This window comes from Podarcis melisellensis (genome assembly GCF_964234715.1).
Source record: "Podarcis melisellensis genome assembly, chromosome: 4".
Classification (NCBI taxonomy): Eukaryota; Metazoa; Chordata; class Lepidosauria; order Squamata; family Lacertidae; genus Podarcis; species Podarcis melisellensis.
The window spans coordinates 98118158-98138878 of NC_138531.1; the positions used below are offsets into that span (position 1 = coordinate 98118158).

General features: G+C 46.5%; 2 protein-coding genes across 6 annotated transcripts in view; one reads left to right on the forward strand and one right to left on the reverse strand.

The window, feature by feature from the left end:
• C2CD3 (C2 domain containing 3 centriole elongation regulator) overlaps positions 1 to 18244 on the reverse strand; it is a 58818-nt gene extending 40574 nt beyond the window's left edge. For 3 of the 5 annotated variants that reach the window (XM_081909505.1, XM_081909506.1, XM_081909503.1), the window contains exons 1-14: positions 18086 to 18244; positions 16438 to 16707; positions 15345 to 15502; positions 14919 to 15133; positions 12375 to 12613; positions 12079 to 12208; positions 11145 to 11267; positions 10760 to 10904; positions 9268 to 9425; positions 6729 to 6947; positions 6215 to 6327; positions 4738 to 4856; positions 3277 to 3399; positions 837 to 1322 (exon numbers count right to left, since the gene is read on the reverse strand). In XM_081909505.1, the coding sequence (XP_081765631.1) occupies positions 837 to 1322; positions 3277 to 3399; positions 4738 to 4856; positions 6215 to 6327; positions 6729 to 6947; positions 9268 to 9425; positions 10760 to 10904; positions 11145 to 11267; positions 12079 to 12208; positions 12375 to 12613; positions 14919 to 15133; positions 15345 to 15502; positions 16438 to 16707; positions 18086 to 18149 (2562 nt within the window). In that variant the 5' untranslated portion in view covers positions 18150 to 18244. The remainder of the gene's footprint in view (positions 1 to 836; positions 1323 to 3276; positions 3400 to 4737; positions 4857 to 6214; positions 6328 to 6728; positions 6948 to 9267; positions 9426 to 10759; positions 10905 to 11144; positions 11268 to 12078; positions 12209 to 12374; positions 12614 to 14918; positions 15134 to 15344; positions 15503 to 16437; positions 16708 to 18085) is intronic. The other 2 variants (XM_081909504.1, XM_081909507.1) reach the window with 2 other exon arrangements.
• A 1305-nt stretch (positions 18245 to 19549) lies between these two features.
• Positions 19550 to 20721, forward strand: part of PPME1 (protein phosphatase methylesterase 1) — a 37894-nt gene continuing 36722 nt past the window's right edge. The window contains exon 1 of the mRNA XM_081910000.1: positions 19550 to 19735. Coding sequence (XP_081766126.1) covers positions 19635 to 19735 — 101 coding nt within the window. The 5' untranslated portion in view covers positions 19550 to 19634. The remainder of the gene's footprint in view (positions 19736 to 20721) is intronic.

Below are 20721 nucleotides of genomic sequence, written 5' to 3' on the forward strand. Positions count from 1 at the left end.
GCCCTTCAGATATCTGAAGACGGCTTTCATACCACCTCCCAGTCTTTTCTTGTCCAGGCTAAACATCCCCAAAACCCTCATAAGGTTTGTTTTCCAGACACTTTATCATCCTGGCTGCCTTCCTCTGCACACATTCCAGCTTCTCAATATCTTTCTTAAACTCCGGTGCCCAGAACTGGATACAGGTGGGGTCTGACTCTGACTGAGACGTCCTTTGCTCCTGGGCATTGGGTGACTTTAATTATGGGGCCAAGCCAACTATGAATACCTGTATACCTGAAGGAGCGTCTCCACCCCCATGATCCAGCCCGGACACTGAGGTCCAGCGCCGAGGGCCTTCTGGCAGTTCCCTCGCTGCGAGAAGTGAGGTTACAGGGAACCAGGCAGAGGGCCTTCTTGGTAGTGGTGCTTGCCCTGTGAAACGCCCTCCCAGCAGATGTCAAGACAATAAACAACTATTTTACTTTTAAAAGACAACTGAAGGTGGCCCTGTCTAGGGAAGGTTTTAATGTCTGATGCTGTATTGTTTTTAATATTCAGTTGGAAGCTGCCCAGAGTGGCTGGGGAAACCCAGCCAGATGGGCGGGGTATAAATAATAAATTATTATTATTATTATTATGAAGGGCAGCAAAACACATTCTGCCTCCTGGCCAGTCTGACAACTACTTTGGAATGCAGAAACTGGCCCTCCTGCTGTAAAGCAGTGGGCAAATAATAAAAGTTTTGGGCCTGAATTTTGTTCTCTGACCTCACAATTTTAAGGATGTGACATTAAACACTGAGGAGGAACTAATGTTATCAGGATTACTGCGCACATGAGAAAACTGAAGCTTGCCTGAGAAAACTGGAAGATGGGTTGCGTGGTCCCCCATATCACAGCAGACCTTGTGGCTTCTTCTGTGCTGAAGAGCTTGCAGTTTAGATACACGTTACAAGAGCCATGAAATCCAGCATCTTTGGGAACAAAGACCTTCCCTTCTGGGACCATCAAGAGTACGTGCAACAGCAAACCTTCTTCTTCTGATGCACACAGCTGGTTCAGGAGGTTACGGGAGACGGGCATGGGGACTGGCAGCTGACTCACGCCAACGTTGGCCCTTTCTGATACTGCAGGTGAAGACTCTTGGTTCCTCTTTGGGAGCTGGCAATTAGTTTGCTTCAAGACTGGGGGGCTTCCAGCAGGAGTGGTGCTCCTGCCAACTTCTTGAAACTTGACGCCGGGACTCCTGATGGCGTGGACTGGAGCTTGTGGTGCCCCATTCGCTGCCTTGGCACTGGTGCTGGAGAAAACTTTATTATCAGCAGCAAGTTCCAATGACACCTGCCACAAGAAAGTTAGAAATAACGCGTTACCTGCTGTCTGTTAAGAGCACAACCTTCTGTAGCTGTGCTTTTCAAACTCTGTTCCTGTGAACCATGATGTCTCCAGCTCCATCGTTCTGCCCGGACACTGAGGTCCAGCGCCGAGGGCCTTCTGGTGGTTCCTTCGCTGCGAGAAGCCAAGTTACAGGGAACCAGGCAGAGGGCCTTCTCGGTAGTGGCACCCACCCTGTGGAATGCCCTCCCACCAGATGTCAAAGAGAAAAATAACTACCAGACATCTGAAGGCAGCCCTGTTTAGGGAAGCTTTGAATGTTTAATAGGTTATTGTATTTTAGTGTTTTGTTGGAAGCCACCCAGAGTGGCTGGGGAAACCCAGCCAGATGGGCGGGGTATAAATAAATTATTATTATTATTATTATTATTATTATTATTATTATTATTATTATTGGAAGCTTTATAGGGCTTCTTCCTCAATAGCAAAATCAGTGTGTGTGTGTGTGTGCGCGCGCGCATGTGCAACAGGAAAGAGAACCAGTGCACCAATGGGCTCCAGTCGGTGGCATCATTGCACTTCCCGGGAGGGAAAGGGTCAAAGCCCCGGGGAGGCTGGCACAGTGCTACTGCACTTGCACTGCGCTGACCTACCTGATACCTTGCCCTTCTCAGTAAGCATTGCAACACTGCTGATGGGAGGACAGGGGTGCGGTAACACCCCTCCCCACCAGCCACCCAGACAATCTGTAACAGCAGAGACAAGCTTCCTTGAAAGATACTGTGACTATTCCTACCCATCTTCCATTCCCTTGTGCAGCCACAGGAGAGTTTGTTCTGGGTTGCACCATCCACTCAGAAGAGGTACAGGGAGAGCCCAGGCAGTCCTTGCCAGTGTGGACCTTGAAAGATGCCACAGAACCCTCTGCAATATGGAAAGCTTCTTCAGCAGACATTCTGAGAAACAACCCCCAATCTGCTTGCCCCCAAGGGTATCATTCTGTTTCCCACTGCCTTAGAGAACCACCAACACCATGGTGAAATCAGGAACCATCCCTCCAATCCCCACTTTCATCTCCAACCCCGTCTGCGAGATTAGCAGGCAACAGACCTCACAGAGGTGAATAAGAAAAAGAGCAAAGATCACCTTCAACGGGCCTGGAAAGCAAAGGGTCAGGAATGGCGGTGGCCCTAAAAAACTGAGCAGTCCCCAGCACAGCCACTCAATACATATTCCCACCATTAGGTGACTGCTTTGGTCTAGATATAATAAATACTCTAGATATAAATATAGGAAGTCTTTGTTTGGGAATGAGCTGGGGTCCTTCTCTTCCCAGATGTAAACGTGACACCTGAATGAGCTCCAATGCAGAAAGCAGCCTCCCAAAAAAAATTCCATGGCCAAAGCAAGAGGCAACGATACAAGCCAATTCTTTAGTCTCCTTTGGCAACAAACCTGTGGGCAATTCATGCCCTCACAGATTCAGGCGGTACAGTCGTACCTCCTCCCTCTGGTTACGTAAACCTTGGGATGCGCACGTGGCAAACCCGAAGTATATTTACCGGGTTTCGCCGCACGCACATGCGCAGAAGTGGTCCTCAGGTTGTAGAAACCTCGGGATCTGACCGGACCTCCGGAACAGATCCCGTCCACAACAGGAGGTACCACTGTATTCGTCATGAAACTGAGACGAGCAGAGAAAAGGAAGCTACTGATAAGATTTCACAGTAAAAAAATATCCAATTCCCAAAGGCCACAGGGCAGGGGCTCATCCAGTGCTAACTAAAGCACAAAAGCCAAGGCAAATCCTCGGCATAGAATATATCCTGATATGCCATTAACACCCAACAAGAACAATACCAGTTCCGAATAGTTCAATGACGAGAGTGTATGACACCCAAGTGTTGCATTAAGACAAGCTACCTGTGTGTAGAACGGTATAGAAGCAGGTTGTGTATACCTTTAAAGGCCCCAGCTGGGCTGGACCTCCGTCTTCTTTCACAGGCAGTTCACGGCTGACCGTTAGTTGTTCAGACTGAATTATGTCTCGCAGCGGGAAAACGGCTGAGCCAATCAGCAGGGGCTGAAGACAGGAGAACACAATGTGGAAGGAGAGGGTAATATTGCGCATTTCACTTTTCAATATTACATAATCTATACTGTATTGTGCTCATGGTCGTAAAGCCTCTGGTAGGGTTTGGGGGCTGGGGTTCTGCCAAGGTCTTCAAGGAAAAGTAATCAATAAGAAAATATATGTACTGTACTGGCCCAAATATAAGCCGCACCCGAATATAAGCCACACATTTAAAATTGGAGGGGGGGAAAGGAAAAAATACTCGAATATAAGCCTCTCCATTCCTCGCTGCTCCTGGCTGCATACTTGGCGGGGGTGAGTTTCTGGCGGCCTTTCCCCTTCCTTGCTGTCTCCCTTACCGGCCTTGGATGGGGGACTATGCACAGGGCGGGTGCCACTTTCTCGCACTCCTGGCGCTGTTTGCCCCACGCTCCTGTCTGTATACCGTAATGTTGCGAATATAAGCCACACTTTTCATGGTCAGAATGGGGGGGGGGTGAGGCTTATTTTCAGGCCAATACGGCATTAAGAACATTAAAATCCTGACTTTCTGACAAAATAGTGCTCTAAGTGGCTAACAGTAAAACAAAAAAATTAAATTACAAAACAAAACGTATTTAAAAATGTATCATAAATTACACACAAACAGGTCTAAAAACGGTATGTATAAGCAGACAAGGTTTAAAATATCCATTTAAACCCAGATAATATGCTGAAGAGGGACGCGGGTGGCGCTGTGGGTTAAACCACAGAGCCTAGGACTTGCTCCTCAGAAGGTCGGCGGTTCGAATCCCCGTGACGGGGTGAGCTCCTGTTGCTCGGTCCCTGCTCCTGCCAACCTAGCATTTCAAGAGCACGTCAAAATGTAAGTAGATAAATAGGTCTATTACCTCCAGCGGGAAGGTAAACGGCGTTTCCGTGCGCTGCTCTGGTTCGCCAGAAGTGGCTTAGTCATGCTGGCCACATGACCCAGAAGCTGTACGCTGGCTCCCTTGGCCAATAAAGCGAGATGAGTGCCACAACCCCAGAGTCAGCCACGACTGGACCTAATGGTCAGGGGTCCCTTTACCTTTACCTAATATGCTGAAAGCCAACTGAAAAAGAAGCATTTTTGCCCTCCTCCAACAGCGGAATGCCAAGCTATGCCTCTCAAAGGAGTGGTTGCAGTGGAGCCCGTGAAAAGGTCTCCTTGTTGGCTCTTGCCACACAGACACCCAACACTGGTGGGACAAAGTGTGAAGCCTTAGCTGCAGATCTTAATACCCAACAGTCCCATAAGCAGGGCTTAAAGGTGGGTTGAAATGGCTCTAGATAACCTGCTTCATCCAGAAAAACAATAACGAATACCTTTCTTTGTGTGCCTTGTTTTGAGTAGACGTGAAACTCAAGGTCCGAGTTCCACCAGTGGGTTATCATTGTGCCACTGAAGTGAACGGGGAAGACGTACCGCTGTTGAAACTTCACCACTGGAAAGGTAAATTGAGAGGGATTGGATGGAAGAGGGAAGAAAAAGATGTTTGGTCAAAATTTCAAGGATATGGCAGAAGAAAGGTCTCCGGAGGCTTGTGAGGGAAAAGGCACAATGAAAGAAGAACAGAACTAACTACTTAACTACCCCACTCCTCTCTGGCAGATTATTTAGGCTTTTTGCATTTACAGTGTGATCCTCTCTCCCCCTCCCTCCTCCCCCTACACACACACACTCCAAAGGAAGTCTATGAGGCTGTCTCCCAGGATTTCAGCATTTAAAATCCATTTTTATTAACCTTATCAATAAATACTTTTTCTTAACTATCTAAAGGTTCTTTCACTCCCTTTCATTTTGTTGTTGTTGTTTAGTCGTCTTAGTTATGTTCGACTCTCCATAACCCCATAAATCAGAGCATGCCTTGGAAACTCTCACTTTCTTCTCAAAGCTTCTCCTTTTTTACGTCCATGGAGTTTTGTTGGCAAAATGCTGGAGTGGTTTGCCAGTTCCTTCTCCAGGTGGATCACATTTAGTCTAAACTCTCGGCTATGACCTGTCTGTCTTGGGTGGCCCTGCACGGCATAGCTCATAGCTTCTTCGAGTTATTCAAGCCCCTTCGCCACAACAAGACAGTGATCCATGAAGGCGATCCCTTAATTTACTAGTAACTAAATCCTATTGACCAAACTGCGGGAGGCAGTGGAAGAAAGGAGTGCCTGGTGTGCTCTGGTCCATGGGATCACGAAGAGTCAGACACGACTAAACAACGACAACAACAAATCCTATTCCAGTTAACTAGACTGCCACTCTTCATTTTCTAATTGTCTTATAAAGTCCTTTGCCTCTACAGTGGTACCTCAGGTTAAGTACTTAATTCGTTCCGGAGGTCCGTACTTAACCTGAAACTGTTCTTAACCTGAAGCCCCACTTTAGCTAATGGGGCCTCCTGCTGCTGCCGTGCCGCTGGAGCACGATTTCTGTTCTCATCCTGAAGCAAAGTTCTTAACCCAAGGTACTATTTCTGGGTTAGCGGAGTCTGTAACCTGAAGTGTATGTAACCCGAGGTACCACTGTAGTTGCGGGGGGTTGGGGGGGGGGGAGCTGAACAGCTTACTTTTCCTTATCAGAAAGATCCAATCCCAGCACCTTTCTCCACCTATAGCAGGGGCTGGCAGCCTTTTGGGGTCAATGGGGACATTTGGGATTTTGAGGAAGTGCCAGGTGCAGTGTGGCATAGAACAAAATGGATGCTACACCTAAAAGGACAGGACCAGAAAGTGGCGTTGGGCATGGCACCATGCAATCAGCTGCCCCATCCATGGGAGAAAAGGCCCCTTTCCCCCAGGCAAGGCTTACCTTCCCCTGAGATTTTACTTGACGCTACCCGAACTATTTCTGTCGTTATGGCAGCCTGCCCTGCTCCAATCTTCGAAGCTCCCACCGGAAAGTGAAACTCGACAAAGAATGTCCTGTGAATGGGAGAAACAGAAAGGGCATTGGGTGAATCAATCAGCTGTTTTTAATATAGTGGGCCAAAGTGGAAAGGGCATCAACACAAGCCACTGAGCTCAAGCCCAGTGGCAGAGTGATAGCTTTGCATGCAGGAAGTCCTGGATTCAATCTCTGGGATCCCCAGGAAATGCATGGAAACACCCTTTTCTGAAATCTTGGAGAGCCATTTGCCAGTTAGTGGAGGCAGCATGGGACTAAATGGGCCAACGGATTTGACTTGGTATAAACAGGGATTTTACATGATCCCCAAATCTTTGCTCTTGTGATAAAATGAATGATTCTAATGAGTCCTGCTGAGATTGGATCAAGTCAATGAGCTTACATGCCTCACCCCTAAGTGAGAAGGAAGAATTATTACCTCTTTTTGGCCAACACTGGCCTGGGCGGCTTTCCAGTTGAACGTTTTTTGCCTGGAGTGATGTTTTCAGGGGGCACCTTTAGGCTCTCCACGACTGCTCTAGCTAATCGGACCCGGCCCAGCACTGCCAGTCTGTCAAGGCTCAAGTTGACAGCTCGTGTTTCCTCGGTAGATTCCGTGGAAGCCTCATGAAGAGGAAGCGACCCAGCGGGAGAATGGCTGAGAAGGGGAATACAAACAAGCAGGCTACGGTAACCTTCCTCATAAAAAGGAAAGAGAAAGGTGTTCCAAGGAGTTGTTCTATTACATCTCTTGCACATAAGGACCTAAGAGGAGCCTGCGCTGGATCAGACCAGTGGCCTAACTAGTCCAGCACTCTGTTTTCAAAGTGGCCAACTCACAAGAGGCATGCAAGCAGTACCAGAGTGCAATAGCACCCTATGAAGTTGTGATTCCCAGCAGCTGGCATTCAGTTACATACTGTCTCCAACAGTGGAGATGGTACCTAGCCATTGTTGTGAGCAGCCACTAATCGTCTGACCCTCCATGAATTTGCATGCTCACACATTTGATACAAATGCACCAATTCTGTGTAGGGAAAAACACCTGAACGGAATTGATGTTCAGAGGAAATCAGGAGTTGTGATGTCATTATTATTATTTCTTAAATTTGTTAGTGATTTTTCTTGCCCAGGGCAACCCAAAGGGAGTTAAAACCAACCAAACAGCAGATAGAGAGAATTGATAAGAATAATGATCTGTTGTCACCTTGACGGAAGCATACAATAGATGAGCCTTCTTGTGTTTTGGCTCATCTTCCTCTTTTTTTCTTTTTTTCCCTTTTTTTCTTTCCTCCTCCTCTCCTTTTTCTTTCCCATAATAGCTTAAGTTCTATGCCATGCACTTAGATTTTTTTTGGTAGTTTTTTAGCTTTTTTCATTATTATTATTACGAAGGATTTTTTTTTGGTAATTTTGGTTGTTTATATTTCTCTGTACAGTGGTACCTCGGGTTAAGTACTTGATTCATTCTGGAGGTCTGTTCTTAACCTGAAACTGTTCTTAACCTGAAGCACTAACTTTAGCTAATGGGGCCTCCTGCTGCTGCTGTGCCGCCGGAGCACAATTTCTGTTCTCATCCTTAATCAAAGTTCTTAACCTGAGGTACTATTTCTGGGTTAGCGGAGTCTGTAACCTGAAGCGTATGTAACCCGAGGTACCACTGTATTTGTTTAAAGCAAAATAAAAGTTAAAAAAAACCAAAAACCCAACCAAACAGGTGGACAATTTCCTACCCCAGTAGTTTTCAACCAGTGTGCCGTGGCACCCCGGGGGTGCCTTGAATGATGGTCAGGGGTATCATGGGCAACACTGACCTCTGTCCCTCTTTCCTTCCCTCCCTCCTTGGATGCCCTCTCACGTCTCTGTCTCCCAAAGGCTTGCACAGCAGTTTGTTGCAGCAGCCCTGGCTTCAAGCTCCCCGGGCGAATGGTGCCTCTGGGGCTGCTCGGGGTGTGCTGGCTGCCAGGATCGGAGGAGACCTCAGAGCAAGCAAGCAAGCAGGCAAGGGAGCCCAGCCAGTCAGTCTGCCAGCCCTTGCTGTTGGGAACAGACTGACAAGTCCTAGGTTCCTGCGGGGCAGCGTGAGGAGGCACCTCTTTGGGGCAATGTGTGTGCGTGTGTGTGTGAGCTCAGAGACCAGGGATGCCGCCAGCAGATACCCAGAGGACTCCCAAGGAGAGGGGAGAGGAGAGGAGGCTGAGGGAACACTCCGCAAGGGAGGGTGTTCAAAAAGGGGTGAGGGGCGGCCAGCTCTGCAGGCAAGGGGTGACCTAACTGGGCTCCTGAGCCCCACAGGGGTGCCGGAGAAAGAATGCAGTTGGTCAAGGGAGCCGTGGACTCAAAAAGATTGGAAAATTCTACCCCACCCCATAGGTGCATTAAAACCACAAGGAAAAAGAAAGACAGTGGTACCTCGGGTTAATTCGTTCCGGAGGTCTGTTCTTAACCTGAAACTGTTCTTAACCTGAAGCACCACTTTAGCTAACGGGGCCTCCCGCTGCTGCCGCGCCGCCGGAGCACAATTTCTGTTCTCATCCTGAAGCAAAGTTCTTAACCCGAGGTACTATTTCTGGGTTAGCGGAGTCTGTAACCTGAAGCGTATGTAACCTGAAGCATCTGTAACCCAAGGTACCACTGTACATTTAAAACATCCCACCCACTTCAAAAAGGCCACAGATAGTTAAAGGCCCACGGCCTGGTTGTAAAGCAAAGTTTTTGCCTGGTGCTTAAAGATGTATAACAATGGTGGCAGGCAAGCCTCCCTGGTGAAGCATTTCACAAATGGGGGGCCACTCCAGAAAAGGCCTGTTCTCGTGCTGCAGCTCTTCAGATCTCCCTTGGAGGGGGCACACAAAGAAGGGCCTTGGATGGTGATCGCAGAGTCCTTGTCGGTTCATATGGAGAGGAGCGGTCCTTAAGGTATCACAGTTCTGAGCTGCTTGAGTCATGTGTAATGAAGCCCACAACAACTGGTTTACCTGGGTTTTGTGTCTCGAGTCCCTTTCTGACCCAAGGGGCTAGACTCTGAAGCCTTTTTTGATCTCCGACACTTGCTGTTCTGCGACTTGTTTAGTTTTCCGGAAGCAACAGCATCTTCCTCGTCACTGAGGAAGTCACTTAAGCTGCTGTCAGATTTCTAAGGAAAAAAAGATTGAGAAAAGCAAAAAACATTCAACAGTCACAAAACACTCAGGAATTAATGATTCAGTTACCAAAAGGAAGTTCTCCTTATATTGAGATTAAAGATCTCAATAAAAAACCAGATGATGGAACGGAGGGAAGTCAAAAGCTCGGCAGAGCTAAAACTTTGTAAAAGGTGATATGATGTGATATTTTCAAAAATGGAAAATTAATAAAAAATATTTAAATAAAAAAATGTAATTACAGTATAGAATTCAAACTCAGTTGCTGAAATACATGATCTGTTTTAGTAGGCACGTTGCTGGATTAATAAAAGGAACCATAGAATTATTATTTTTAAAAAAGATGGTAACCTTTTACAAACACTGCAAGTTTTTTAAATCTCTACTCAAGTTCTATTTTGTGGCCAAGCTAGACAGAGAGATATGAGGAGCATCTGGAAAGGTGTGAAGTTAAAGGAGCGGAGGCAGAACCTCCGGTCTTCATCTACTCCTCCAGCAAGTCCCGGCACAAATGAGAGGTGTGGCATATCTGATGTGTTCCTACACGAATGCTTCTTTTCTGGGGGATGCCTCTAGCTGCCAAGGGTGTGATACAGATGCCTCACACTAAAAGAATCTTCATGGTGAGAACCCAAAATTATTTTCTCAGGAGAACGCTCTGTGGACGAGCTGTGCTAATCTTCTATGGGGGGGGGGGACCACATAAATCTGATTGACCTAGGAGGGGGCTAGTGTTTTAAACTTCACTTAAGTCTTTTGCACACCTAAAACAAACGTTTTTGTCTTTCTGCGGCTCTTGTCTTTTGGACAATGCCAAGCGCAAGAGAGGTAAGATGGAATGAAAGAAGAGGCAGAGAGGAAGAACATAAGCCAGCCTTCCCCAATCTGTTGCCCCCCACTCCCCAAATGTTTAGACTATAACTTTCAATGCCTACGGCTGCTGGGAATTGTAGTCTAAAACACCTGGTGGGTGCCAGGTTAGGGCATGCTGACATAAGCAAAGCAGGCTTTGATTTGCAGACTTGTTGCCTGGTTCATTCTAGCCCAGTACAGACAGCAGCCTTCCAGTATCTCAGGCAGAAAAGTATTTCACAGCCCCTCTTGAGACTCTTTTAACTAGAGATGACAGAGGTTGAATCTGGAACCTTGCACAGGCAAAGCATGGGTTCTACCACTGAGCAAGGCCCCTTCTTCAAACACAGGATAAAAGACTAGGTACAAATAATGTTTTCTAGCCAGGAAGATGACTGTGGTAAGACTGGCTTGGTTCATGGAAAGCCTAGTCACAATAACATGCCCAAACCACCTACACGCCTCTGGCGCTTACTCGAGCCGTGTAGAACAAGTTTTCCAGCAGGCTCTGGTCATAGTGGGGGTCGTTCAGCTCACTGTCGTACACCTCACTCCCGGGAGAGATACATTCCAGGGGAGAGCCTGTACCATCCAAAAGGCGCATAGGAGAAGAGCCAGAACTGTGGGGAAAGAAAGAAGGTAAATATGCACATCATCTAGCTGCATACACAGACATGCGCATGCACACTGTAACGTTGAATTCAGCACTGTCCTAGCTTTTTGGTTTTTATCCAGCACCGCTCTGCTAGGTGATGTACAGAACACAAATGAGACTGAGTCTCTAGCTGTGTTAGACGGAATCTACTGTATTTCTGATGACCCTTGTTGCTGGAGGTTTCCCCACACAGTTCACATCTTACCTGCCCAGCAAGAGCTGGATTGCTCTGTTTTCAGCATGTAAATCAAATTCTGAGCCATCAGGCAGTGGCTGAAGAGGCTCTTCAACGGCAGATATGAGGCCAGGGTGCAGGTTTTTAAGATTCCTGGATAAGAAAATATGCCAATAAAGATGAACTAGGCACTTCCCAGGCATGGTACGCTCTGGATGCTTTGGACTACAACTCCCATCAGCCCCAGAAGTCATAGTGAATGGCCAGGTATGATGGAAGTTGTAGTCCAATTTAGCCGAAGGGCACCAGGTTGGGTAAGGCTGAACTAGGAGAGGGGGGGTTATGAAAGTAAGCAAGGATAAATTACCAAAACCAATGAGGTTTGCTTGGTGCCAACATTAGCATCATTTAGGCACCAGGCATTTTAACAAATGTTATTGCTATAGGCTGCAGACCCAAATTCATTTAACTTGTAATAAATCCCATTGGACTTCAGACATATATAGGATTGTAGTGTTTTGCTATGTTTCGTTCCTGCAGCAAAAAAACCCTTAAAACAATCTGAGCCCCTCTCTAGTTCAACAGGCTTCCATTTTCACTCATTTGAGTAAGAATTCGGAAAACAGGATACCGAATAAGTAAAGATGATTACAGACTGTTGTACCAATCCACTGATTCCCTCAATTTAGTATACACACACACATACAAAGTTAGATCATATATCTTTGAAATGAGATGTCAATGTACACACTTCATGGTTTTTTCTCATACAGAGTTGGCAACTTGCATATTCCTAATTCAGCAGATGTCAGAGACAGAACCATAACTATTTTGTCTCTGTCTATAGAATTGTTGGCCCCAAGCTACTCTGAAAAAGCGATTTGATACATACTGCTTTTACTAAGCATTCTGAACGCCATTATATCCATGACACAAACATTCCCACATACTCTCCCAAACTCACTTTTCAACTAGTTTGGAGACGTCCTGCTTCATGGGCTGAAGTTCATAAAGCTGTATATCGGGGTCTGGATTTGATGTCATTGCAGACACTACCATAGCGTTTCGGAGTCTATTGCCTCTATCCAAAAGGGCTGGGGAAAAGAGGACAGGAGTGAACACTGAATTTAAAATAACAACTGTATATACTGACTTATGGGCGAGTCATTCCTTGACCACTCCTATAGGGGAAAGTGCAACGTGACAGAACTTTTTAAAATGATAACATCGTAGATGAAACCCAACTGTTTATATACATACCTGAAAGGAGATCTTTTGTGGGTGGGTTGTTGAAAGAAAGAACATGGGCAGGTTTGGGACTTTCCTTAGCCAACCTCACTTGAGCCTCAAGATCAGAGCCACCGGAAAACAACCCTTGTTGTTTTGGATCATTTGCATTGACAGAATCATTGTGCCCTTGGAGGTGGTGGTGCTGAGGTCGAAAAAACCCTTCTTTTAGGTTCTCAGAGTTCTCTTGAAAGTACAAGTGATCCTTGCCCCTGTTCCAAAACACAAGCACCATCACAAAGTTTAACTCAAGGATGGTTTTTCCAAAATGCCCCTAATGCTGTTCTGGGCATGCATATAAGGTACCAGTATAACTGACAGGGAGAGCTGAATAATGGGGACAGAAAACACACCCTTGCCTTCAGAGCACTGCAGAGTGAAAGGCTAGGGGACATTCTGGCCTGCAGAGTTACTTGGGCACTGAGACATTTGGCAATATGTTCTCCTAAATTCCATTGAGGAGTGCAGTCTCCTTCTGCATTACCTGACAGAGGTCATCGTCACTGAGGGACACAGAGACAGGGCTCATGAGCCGTTTTGCAACCCAGGATGTTCAAGTCATGGCTTCACATGAACTGGGAAGAGACTGGCACGCCCACCCACCCTGAAATGCTTATGGGTAATGACCGCAATCCACTCTGATGTGCATAACAGACACCTATGCAGCTTCTGATCTGCTTAAACAGGGGTCAGAAAACTTTTTCAGCAGGGGGCCGGTCCACTGTCCCTCAGACCTTGTTGGGGGCCAGACTATATTGGGGGGGGGGAGAACAATGAAATCCTATGCCCCACAAATAACCCAGAGATGCATTTTACACAAAAAGACACATTCTACTCATGTAAAAACACCAGGCAGGCCCCACAAATAACCCAGAGATGCATTTTAAAGAAAAGGGCACATTATACCCATGTAAAAACATGCTGATTCCCGGACCGTCCACGGGCTGGATTTAGAAGGCGATTGGGCCGGCCCCATCCCCCGGGCCTTAGTTTGCCTACCCATGTGCTAAAATAAGCTCTCCCGAGGAATACTGAGCTCCCTGGGTGCATAATGGAAGCCAGAGTTAAGCCCATTAGCATTTTTAAAAAGGACTTTAAACAGGCATAAGACTTCCTAGTAGCCGATAGTCCTGTCCAAACCAGATACATGAGAATGCAGAACACAATCAGGTTGGTTCCTTCCCAGCAGTGGAAAACCTAGACCACGCCATTCTTCAAGGGAGATGTGCAATCTTGAGTGGAGAGTGCTTTTCCCAGACCAGTGGGTTGCCAACTTCCCATCAATATGAGATTATGAGACAAGGAACCAACTGAAGACAATATGGCCTCTCTTTCCATCTAAGATGAGCTCCAGCTGCTCTCCACTTACAAATTAAACCAAAACAAAAGTGGCCAGCACCCTTTACTGGGTCTCTTGAGCGCGACAATATGACCTCTCTTTCCATCTAAGATGAGCTCCAGCTGCTCTCCACTTACAAATTAAACCAAAACAAAAGTGGCCAGCACCCTTTACTGGGTCTCTTGAATACGCGAGAGCCAAAGGCCTTGGAGGCAGCTCCCCAACCCACCTAATGGGGTACTATACCCAGAACAGCCACAGGACCTTGGGTGCCTCCTTTTCCCTTGAATACATGCTTTGGGAAAGTGAATGGAGCTTACAAGAAAAATGGCAGTTGATACGACCCCATGAAGCCTTCTTGACGTTGCTGAACTCCAGTTCCCATCATCCCCGATATTTGGCTGTGCCAGTGGGCTGATGGGAGTTTTGAGGGTCCCACCTCTGGAGGGCCACATGTTCCCCATCCCTGCCATCCCTTAGTTAATTTCTACCTTACCCTTCCTCCCAAGGGAGCCCAGGGCAGCAAACAACAGGTGATAAAACGACAAAAGCATATTAAAAGGCTTCAAAACGGAAACAAAAGCCTCAACCCTGACAAATGTGCGGCTCAAATGTACCGTATTTTTCGCCCCATACGATGTACCAGCCCATAGGACGTGCCAAGTTTTTTTGGGGGGAAATAAAGGAAAAAAATTTATTTCCCCCCCAGGCACTTGTGGGGCCGGCAGCGGGGAGAAGCGCTCTTCTCCCCGCCGCCTGCCTGCAGACCAGGTCCGGGGACAGAGGGAAGATGCGCTGCGCCTCCCAGCTGTCCCCAGAGCTTGCGGGGCTGGCGGCAGGGAGAAGCACGCGTCTCCCCGCCATCAGCCTCCAAACCACATCGGGAGACAGCGGGATGGCAGTGTTCCGCCTCCCCGCTGTCCCCCGACCTTGTGGGGCTGGCGCTGCGGCTCTCTTGAAGCCTGGAGAGCGAGAGGGGTCCGTGCGCACCGACCCCTCTCGCTCTCCAGGCTTCAGCGAAAGCCTGCATTCACCCCATAGGACGCACACACATTTCCCCTTCATTTTTGGAGGGGACAAAGTGCATCCTATAGGGCGAAAAATACGGTATTTATCTGTCTCTTCATCTTAAAACATTCATTGAGATCAAAATGGAAAACAAAAAAAGAGAAAAACACCTTGGTGTGGTGGCCCTACTACTGCTAGCGGACTCTCTTCCAACAATATTCGTGCTAGCCGGCCTGTGAGGTTGCGAGGGTGCGAGGAATGTGTTAGAGTCAGCTGCATCTTTGGTTCCCCGGACTGACAAACCAGCACTGAAGCTGACGTCTGTGTTTGGGACGGAGCTGTTGCTGTCATAGGTTTCAGACAGCGGTTCGAGAACAAGCGATACCTGAAAGAAAAAGTTTGAAAGGGCTCAGCAGTAGTAGTTAGCATTTGGAAAGCGAGTTTTTTAATCGCTTCACACATTATTATTATTTATTAAATTCGTTAGTAGCTTTATCTTGCGTTTTCCATGCCCACCTCGCCATGTGTTGAACTTGCAGCACATGGCTGCCGTGGTGTGGGGATGACCATTAAACAGGGAAAGGTTTGAGAATTACCTGCAGCTCTCCCATCTTCTCAGATGTCGGTGAGACAATGGTGAAAAAACCGCTGATTGGGTGACTTGGAGAGAGCTGCGCCAGCCCATTGATTTGCACCCGGCCAATTGGAAGGTGATTTGGTTTGGCCATTACTTCCAGGACAAGAGCACCCATATCTGTAGGAGGCAAAACAAACAAAAATAAACGAGCTCAATAAACAAAACGTGAAGAAACAGCACAATGGGTGCTTTTACTTCAAGATGCAAAAACAAGTGGCTAAGCTATTCAAGCTACCCTATACAGTGGTACCTCTGGTTAAGTACTTAATTCGTTCCAGAGGTCCGTTCTTAATCTGAAACTGTTCTTAACCTGAAGCACCACTTTAGCTAATGGGGCCTCCTGCTGCCGCCGCGCCACCAGAGCACGATTTCTGTTCTCATCCTGAAGCAAAGTTCTTAACCCGAGGTATTATTTCTGGATTAGCGGAGTCTGTAACCTGAAGGGTATGTAACCTGAAGCGTATGTAAACCGAGGTACCACTGTATATGAAAACCAGTTCCTCACCTCCATCTCTTAGCCATGGCTGGATACTGGTATGGAGGTGGCCCAGGCTGGGGCCTGGAACAAGGGGTGATGGAAGGACCTGAAATGGGGAGAAAGTGAAAGGGGCAATGGGAAGGGGTCTCCCTCCCACCAAAAATAATAAATAAAATCCTTCTAATGCAGGCATCAAACTGAGGGACCATCAGCTAGCAACTTTTATAAGGCTCTGAAAAAGCAGAAGTTGCCCACCGATTATGAGAATTATCTGCCGGCAATGCAGAATAATTTCACTGTTTGTTACATCTCATTCTAAGCTGACTCACTGGGACTTGCCTTGAAGGGGCAAAACACATCCATTGCCTTTCATTTAATAATAATAATACATTTTATTTATACCCTGCCCTCCCCACCCAGTAAAAACATAATGGGGGGGAACTAATTTAAAATACAGGTTAAAATGCAATTTAAAATGCAGTCTCATTTTAAAAGTAGCCGATTTGTGCTTTGGCAGCTTGTCCAACCCTAAACTAACAAACCGCATGCTCACACTTCAAAGAAGTAGCTGTACCTGTCAGATAGGAGACAAACTGTTTTGGTCCACACCGAACTGGGTAGCGGGTCGTAGTTTTGAGGGTTTTTTGCTCGGCCTGCGAGGTATCCCGGGGAACAAAGGCTGTCCCGTCCGATGTTTCTCCCCACCATCTCACCCGGATAAGGAAGGAAGCAGGTGGCTTGGCAACCATCCATAAGATTTTGCTAATGGTCAGCTTCAGAAAGCAGCGCAGTTGTCCTTCTACAAGAGGAGGCAAACTTGTAGAGGGGGAGATATCACTGACGTCTGTGGAGAAGAGGTAGAGCGCAGCATTACTATTTATCCAACCCAGGCCAGTTAGTTTATTTCTTTTTTAAAATAAACTTTATTTATCATCTTTCAATTATTACATAGTAACCCAATAACATCCAAATACACAACAAAACATTGGCTTCTCTTCTCCCCGCCCCCGGTCCATAGTTCATTGTTTTAACTTCTCTTCCCCCCCCCCTTATGTTTTCTATTTTCTCTCCTATTCCTTCTATTTCAATTTTATCTGTTACAAAATGGAGCTGTGCAATTTAGGTACTTCTGTCCCTAGAATAATTCCCAAATTCTATCAGTGCTAAATTGTATTTTGACGGTTGCTTTTCTTTCTTTGTTTTGAGCTGTTCTTGCTGTTGTCTGCAAGGCACCTCGAGTCCCTTACCAGGCGGCATATAAATATAAATGTAGTTGTAGTAGTGATAATGATAATAATAAATTTAAGGTAATAATAATAATAATAATAATAATAATAATAATAATAAAATTTAAGGTATATGGTGAGCCCAGTAATACTAATACTAATAATAAATTTAAGGTATGTGGCGAGCCCAGTAATCATAATATTAATAAATTTAAGGCATGTGGTGAGCCTGGTTATAATAGTAATAATAATAATATTAATAAATTTAAGGCATGTGGTGAGCCTGGTAATAATAGTAATAATAATAGTAATAAATTTAAGGCATGTGGTGAGCCTGGTAATAATAGTAATAATAATATAAATAAATTTAAGGCATGTGGTGAGCCTGGTAATAATAATAATAAATTTAAGGTATGTGGTGAGCCCGGGGGGAGCAATTGTCGTTTTAATAATAATAATAATAATAAATTTAAGGTATGTGGTGAGCCCAGGGGGAGCAGTTGTCATTATAATAATAATAATAATAATAATAATAATAATTTTAAGGTATGTGGTGAGCCCGGGGGGGGGAGCGGTTGTCGTTTTAATAATAATAATAATAATAATAATAATAATAATAATAATAATTTAAGGTATGTGGTGAGCCAGGGGGGAGCGGTTGTTGTTTTAATAATAATAATAATAATAATAATAATAATAATAATAATTTAAGGTATGTGGTGAGCCCAGGGGGAGCGGTTGTCGTTTTAATAATAATAATAATAATAATAACAACAACAACTTAAGGTATGTGTTGAGCCCGGGGGGAGGGGTTGTCGTTTTAATAATAATAATGATAATAATAATAATTTTAAGGTATGTGGTGAGCCCGGGGGGCGGGGTTGTCGTCTCCTTCCCTGCCCGCCTCACCCACCAATTCGGGGTGGGCCGCTAATGACACCCCGCCGCGCCCCGTTCCTTTTACGGGGTCCCCGCCCCCCCCAGACCCCTCCTCACCTTTCTTCTTGCGGCCGGACCCCGGCCGGGCCGGACCAGCCGCCTTGGCCTTCCTCTGCTTCATCCTCCCGACTAGGCCCCCCGAGCCCGCTTCCCGCTGCTTAGCAACGGCCGCCGCCGCCGCGCGGCCTTCTGGGAAACCGGCGCCAACGGCGGGAGGAAAGCCCGGCGGGCACTTCGCCGCCTCCGGTGCGACCTCCGACCTCCGGAGGGCGCTGCGGGGCTGCAGGCGCCGCCAAGGAAAGGCGTCCTCGCGGGGACCTTCGCTAGCACCGTAGAGATAAGATGGTAGAGGAGCATTCCAGTTGAGGTGCTGCGGCTCTGCTTCTCTCAAAAGCGCAGGGATGGAGAGCAAGGGAGAGAGGGAATAATGGCAGCAAAGAAGAACGGCGGGTGAAACGGGTGGAGTATTCAGATTTAGCAAATTCAACGAATTTAGTAATTATTATAATTACTATGATTATTAGAATTAAAAACAATTTTAGATTTTTAAATAATATTAAGAGTTTTATTTATTTTTATTTATTTTTAACATTTATTGTTTATTTAACATAATTGTTACAAAATATAAGCAAAATATTACAACTAAGCACATACATATATGAAAAAAGGAACAAAAGAGAGAAAAAGAAGTAAAGAAGAAAAAATAAAGAGAAAAAAAGAAAAATTGGAAGAATCTCTTCCAACTTAATTCTACAAATATCTCAATACGAAAATAATGATAAAATTTCATTGATTGACTTCCATCGCTTACACTGCACTTCCTAGATACATTTTAAACAAGATTGTATCTGTTATTCTGTTTTTCCCCCATACAATCTCACACAAATATTCTAATCAATAAGTTTTTAAAATTTCTCATCTATTCTAAACACATACCTTACATTTAATCCTTGTCTACATAAATAATCACTATTAATTTTAATAGTGATATTAATATCAACATTATTATTATTAACAATAATAAATTGTTGTTGTTATAGAGTAAGAAATCAGGAAGAGTGGAGTATTTAAAGGAGAGTGGGAAATGTTTGCAGGTTGAAACGTTAGCAGGGATGGAGCGGATTAAAGTACAGTATATGATTGAGGAAGGAGGACAATAAAACTTATGGAGCCATTAGAATATGCAGTCACAATGGGTAAATATACAGAATCGCGGAAGGGAGGGCAAGGGAAAGCGATGATTATGACTGCATGAGTAAATTGAATGGAATAGGAACATTTGTAATGGAAAAAGTATAAATACATTTCAGCTTTTAATCATGGAAAACTAAAGAGCGACTCTACACTTTACTATCTCTACGGCGCCGCCCCGCCTGGCTCGACTCCCGAAAACGGAACCGCGCCTCCCAGGGTGCACCGCGGCCGCTCCCGTGTGGAATTTTCAGAAACTCCATTTCCCAGCGGGCCTTGGGGCGCGGGGAGGCGTCCTTCCGGCGCGCAGAGGCTGCTGGGAGCGGCTTGGCCGGCGGCTCCTTCTGGGAGGGCGGGGGCCGGATCCTGCCCCTTCGCCGCCGCCGCCGCCTCGCCTCTCCCCGCCGCCCTCGCCATGTCCGCCTTGGAGAAGCAGCTGCAGCTGGGCCGCCTGCCCCCTCGCCCGCCGGGACCCGCCGGGGGAAGCGGCCAGGCCCTCCCCAAGATGCGCATGGGGTACGCGAGGGGGAGACGGGGGGGGAGTCGGGTGACGTCACGCGGAGGGAAGATGACGTCACGCGGCGGGGGACCAGGGAGGTGGCGTGACGTCATGCGGCTGGGGTGGGGAAGGGGGTGCCGAGTGCAGGAGGGGGCGTGGCTTTGGGGAGGATGAATGGGGCGGGGCGGGATTTGCCTAGGGTTTATTTTGGGGGTGGGTGGGTGGGGGGATTTTCCAGAACACGCGTGGGTGGGGGAGTCTTGGGGGGGGGATGTCTGCAAAATGAAGGGGGGCTCTGAAGGGGGGGAGGGGGTGATCTCTGCTTTCAATGGAAGCCTGGTGTGTGTGTCCTATCTATACATACACTGTGTATATTCTCATATATATGTATTTTCATATATCTATATGTTTGTATGTATATAAATATACAGTGGTACCTCAGGTTACATACGCTTCAGGTTACAGACACTTCAGGTTACAGACTCTGCTAACCCAGAAATAGTACCTCGGGTTAAGAACTTTGCTTCAGGATGAGAACAGAAATTGTGTTCTGGCAGAAGCTGTACACCGGCTCCCTAGGCCAATAAAGCGAGATGAGCGCCACAACCCCAGAGTCGGCCATGACTGGACCTTTACATATATATAATGTGGATATGCGTGTATATATGTATGTGTGTATCATGGGGGTTTGACATAAAGGCACACTCCTCCATTGTCTCCTGAAACAGACAGATCCCAACAGCAAATAGGAGTTATGTGATGTGTAATATGGGGGGGGGGTTATATTAATGAGGGGTCCAGTTCCCAAGGACAGGGCGGAAGTGTGTAAAAGTGCCTGCTTTAAAAGGGTGGATAACAACAGCTGCGGTGCTCATGATGGTGTTTTCTGAAATGCATTGCTTGCAAAACAGCCCTGCAGGGTAGGCCACCCTAGTTCCCCACTCCCCCCCCGCCCCAGTTGGCTGAGAGCGTGCGAGAAATAACCCTCACCCGCTCTCCAAGG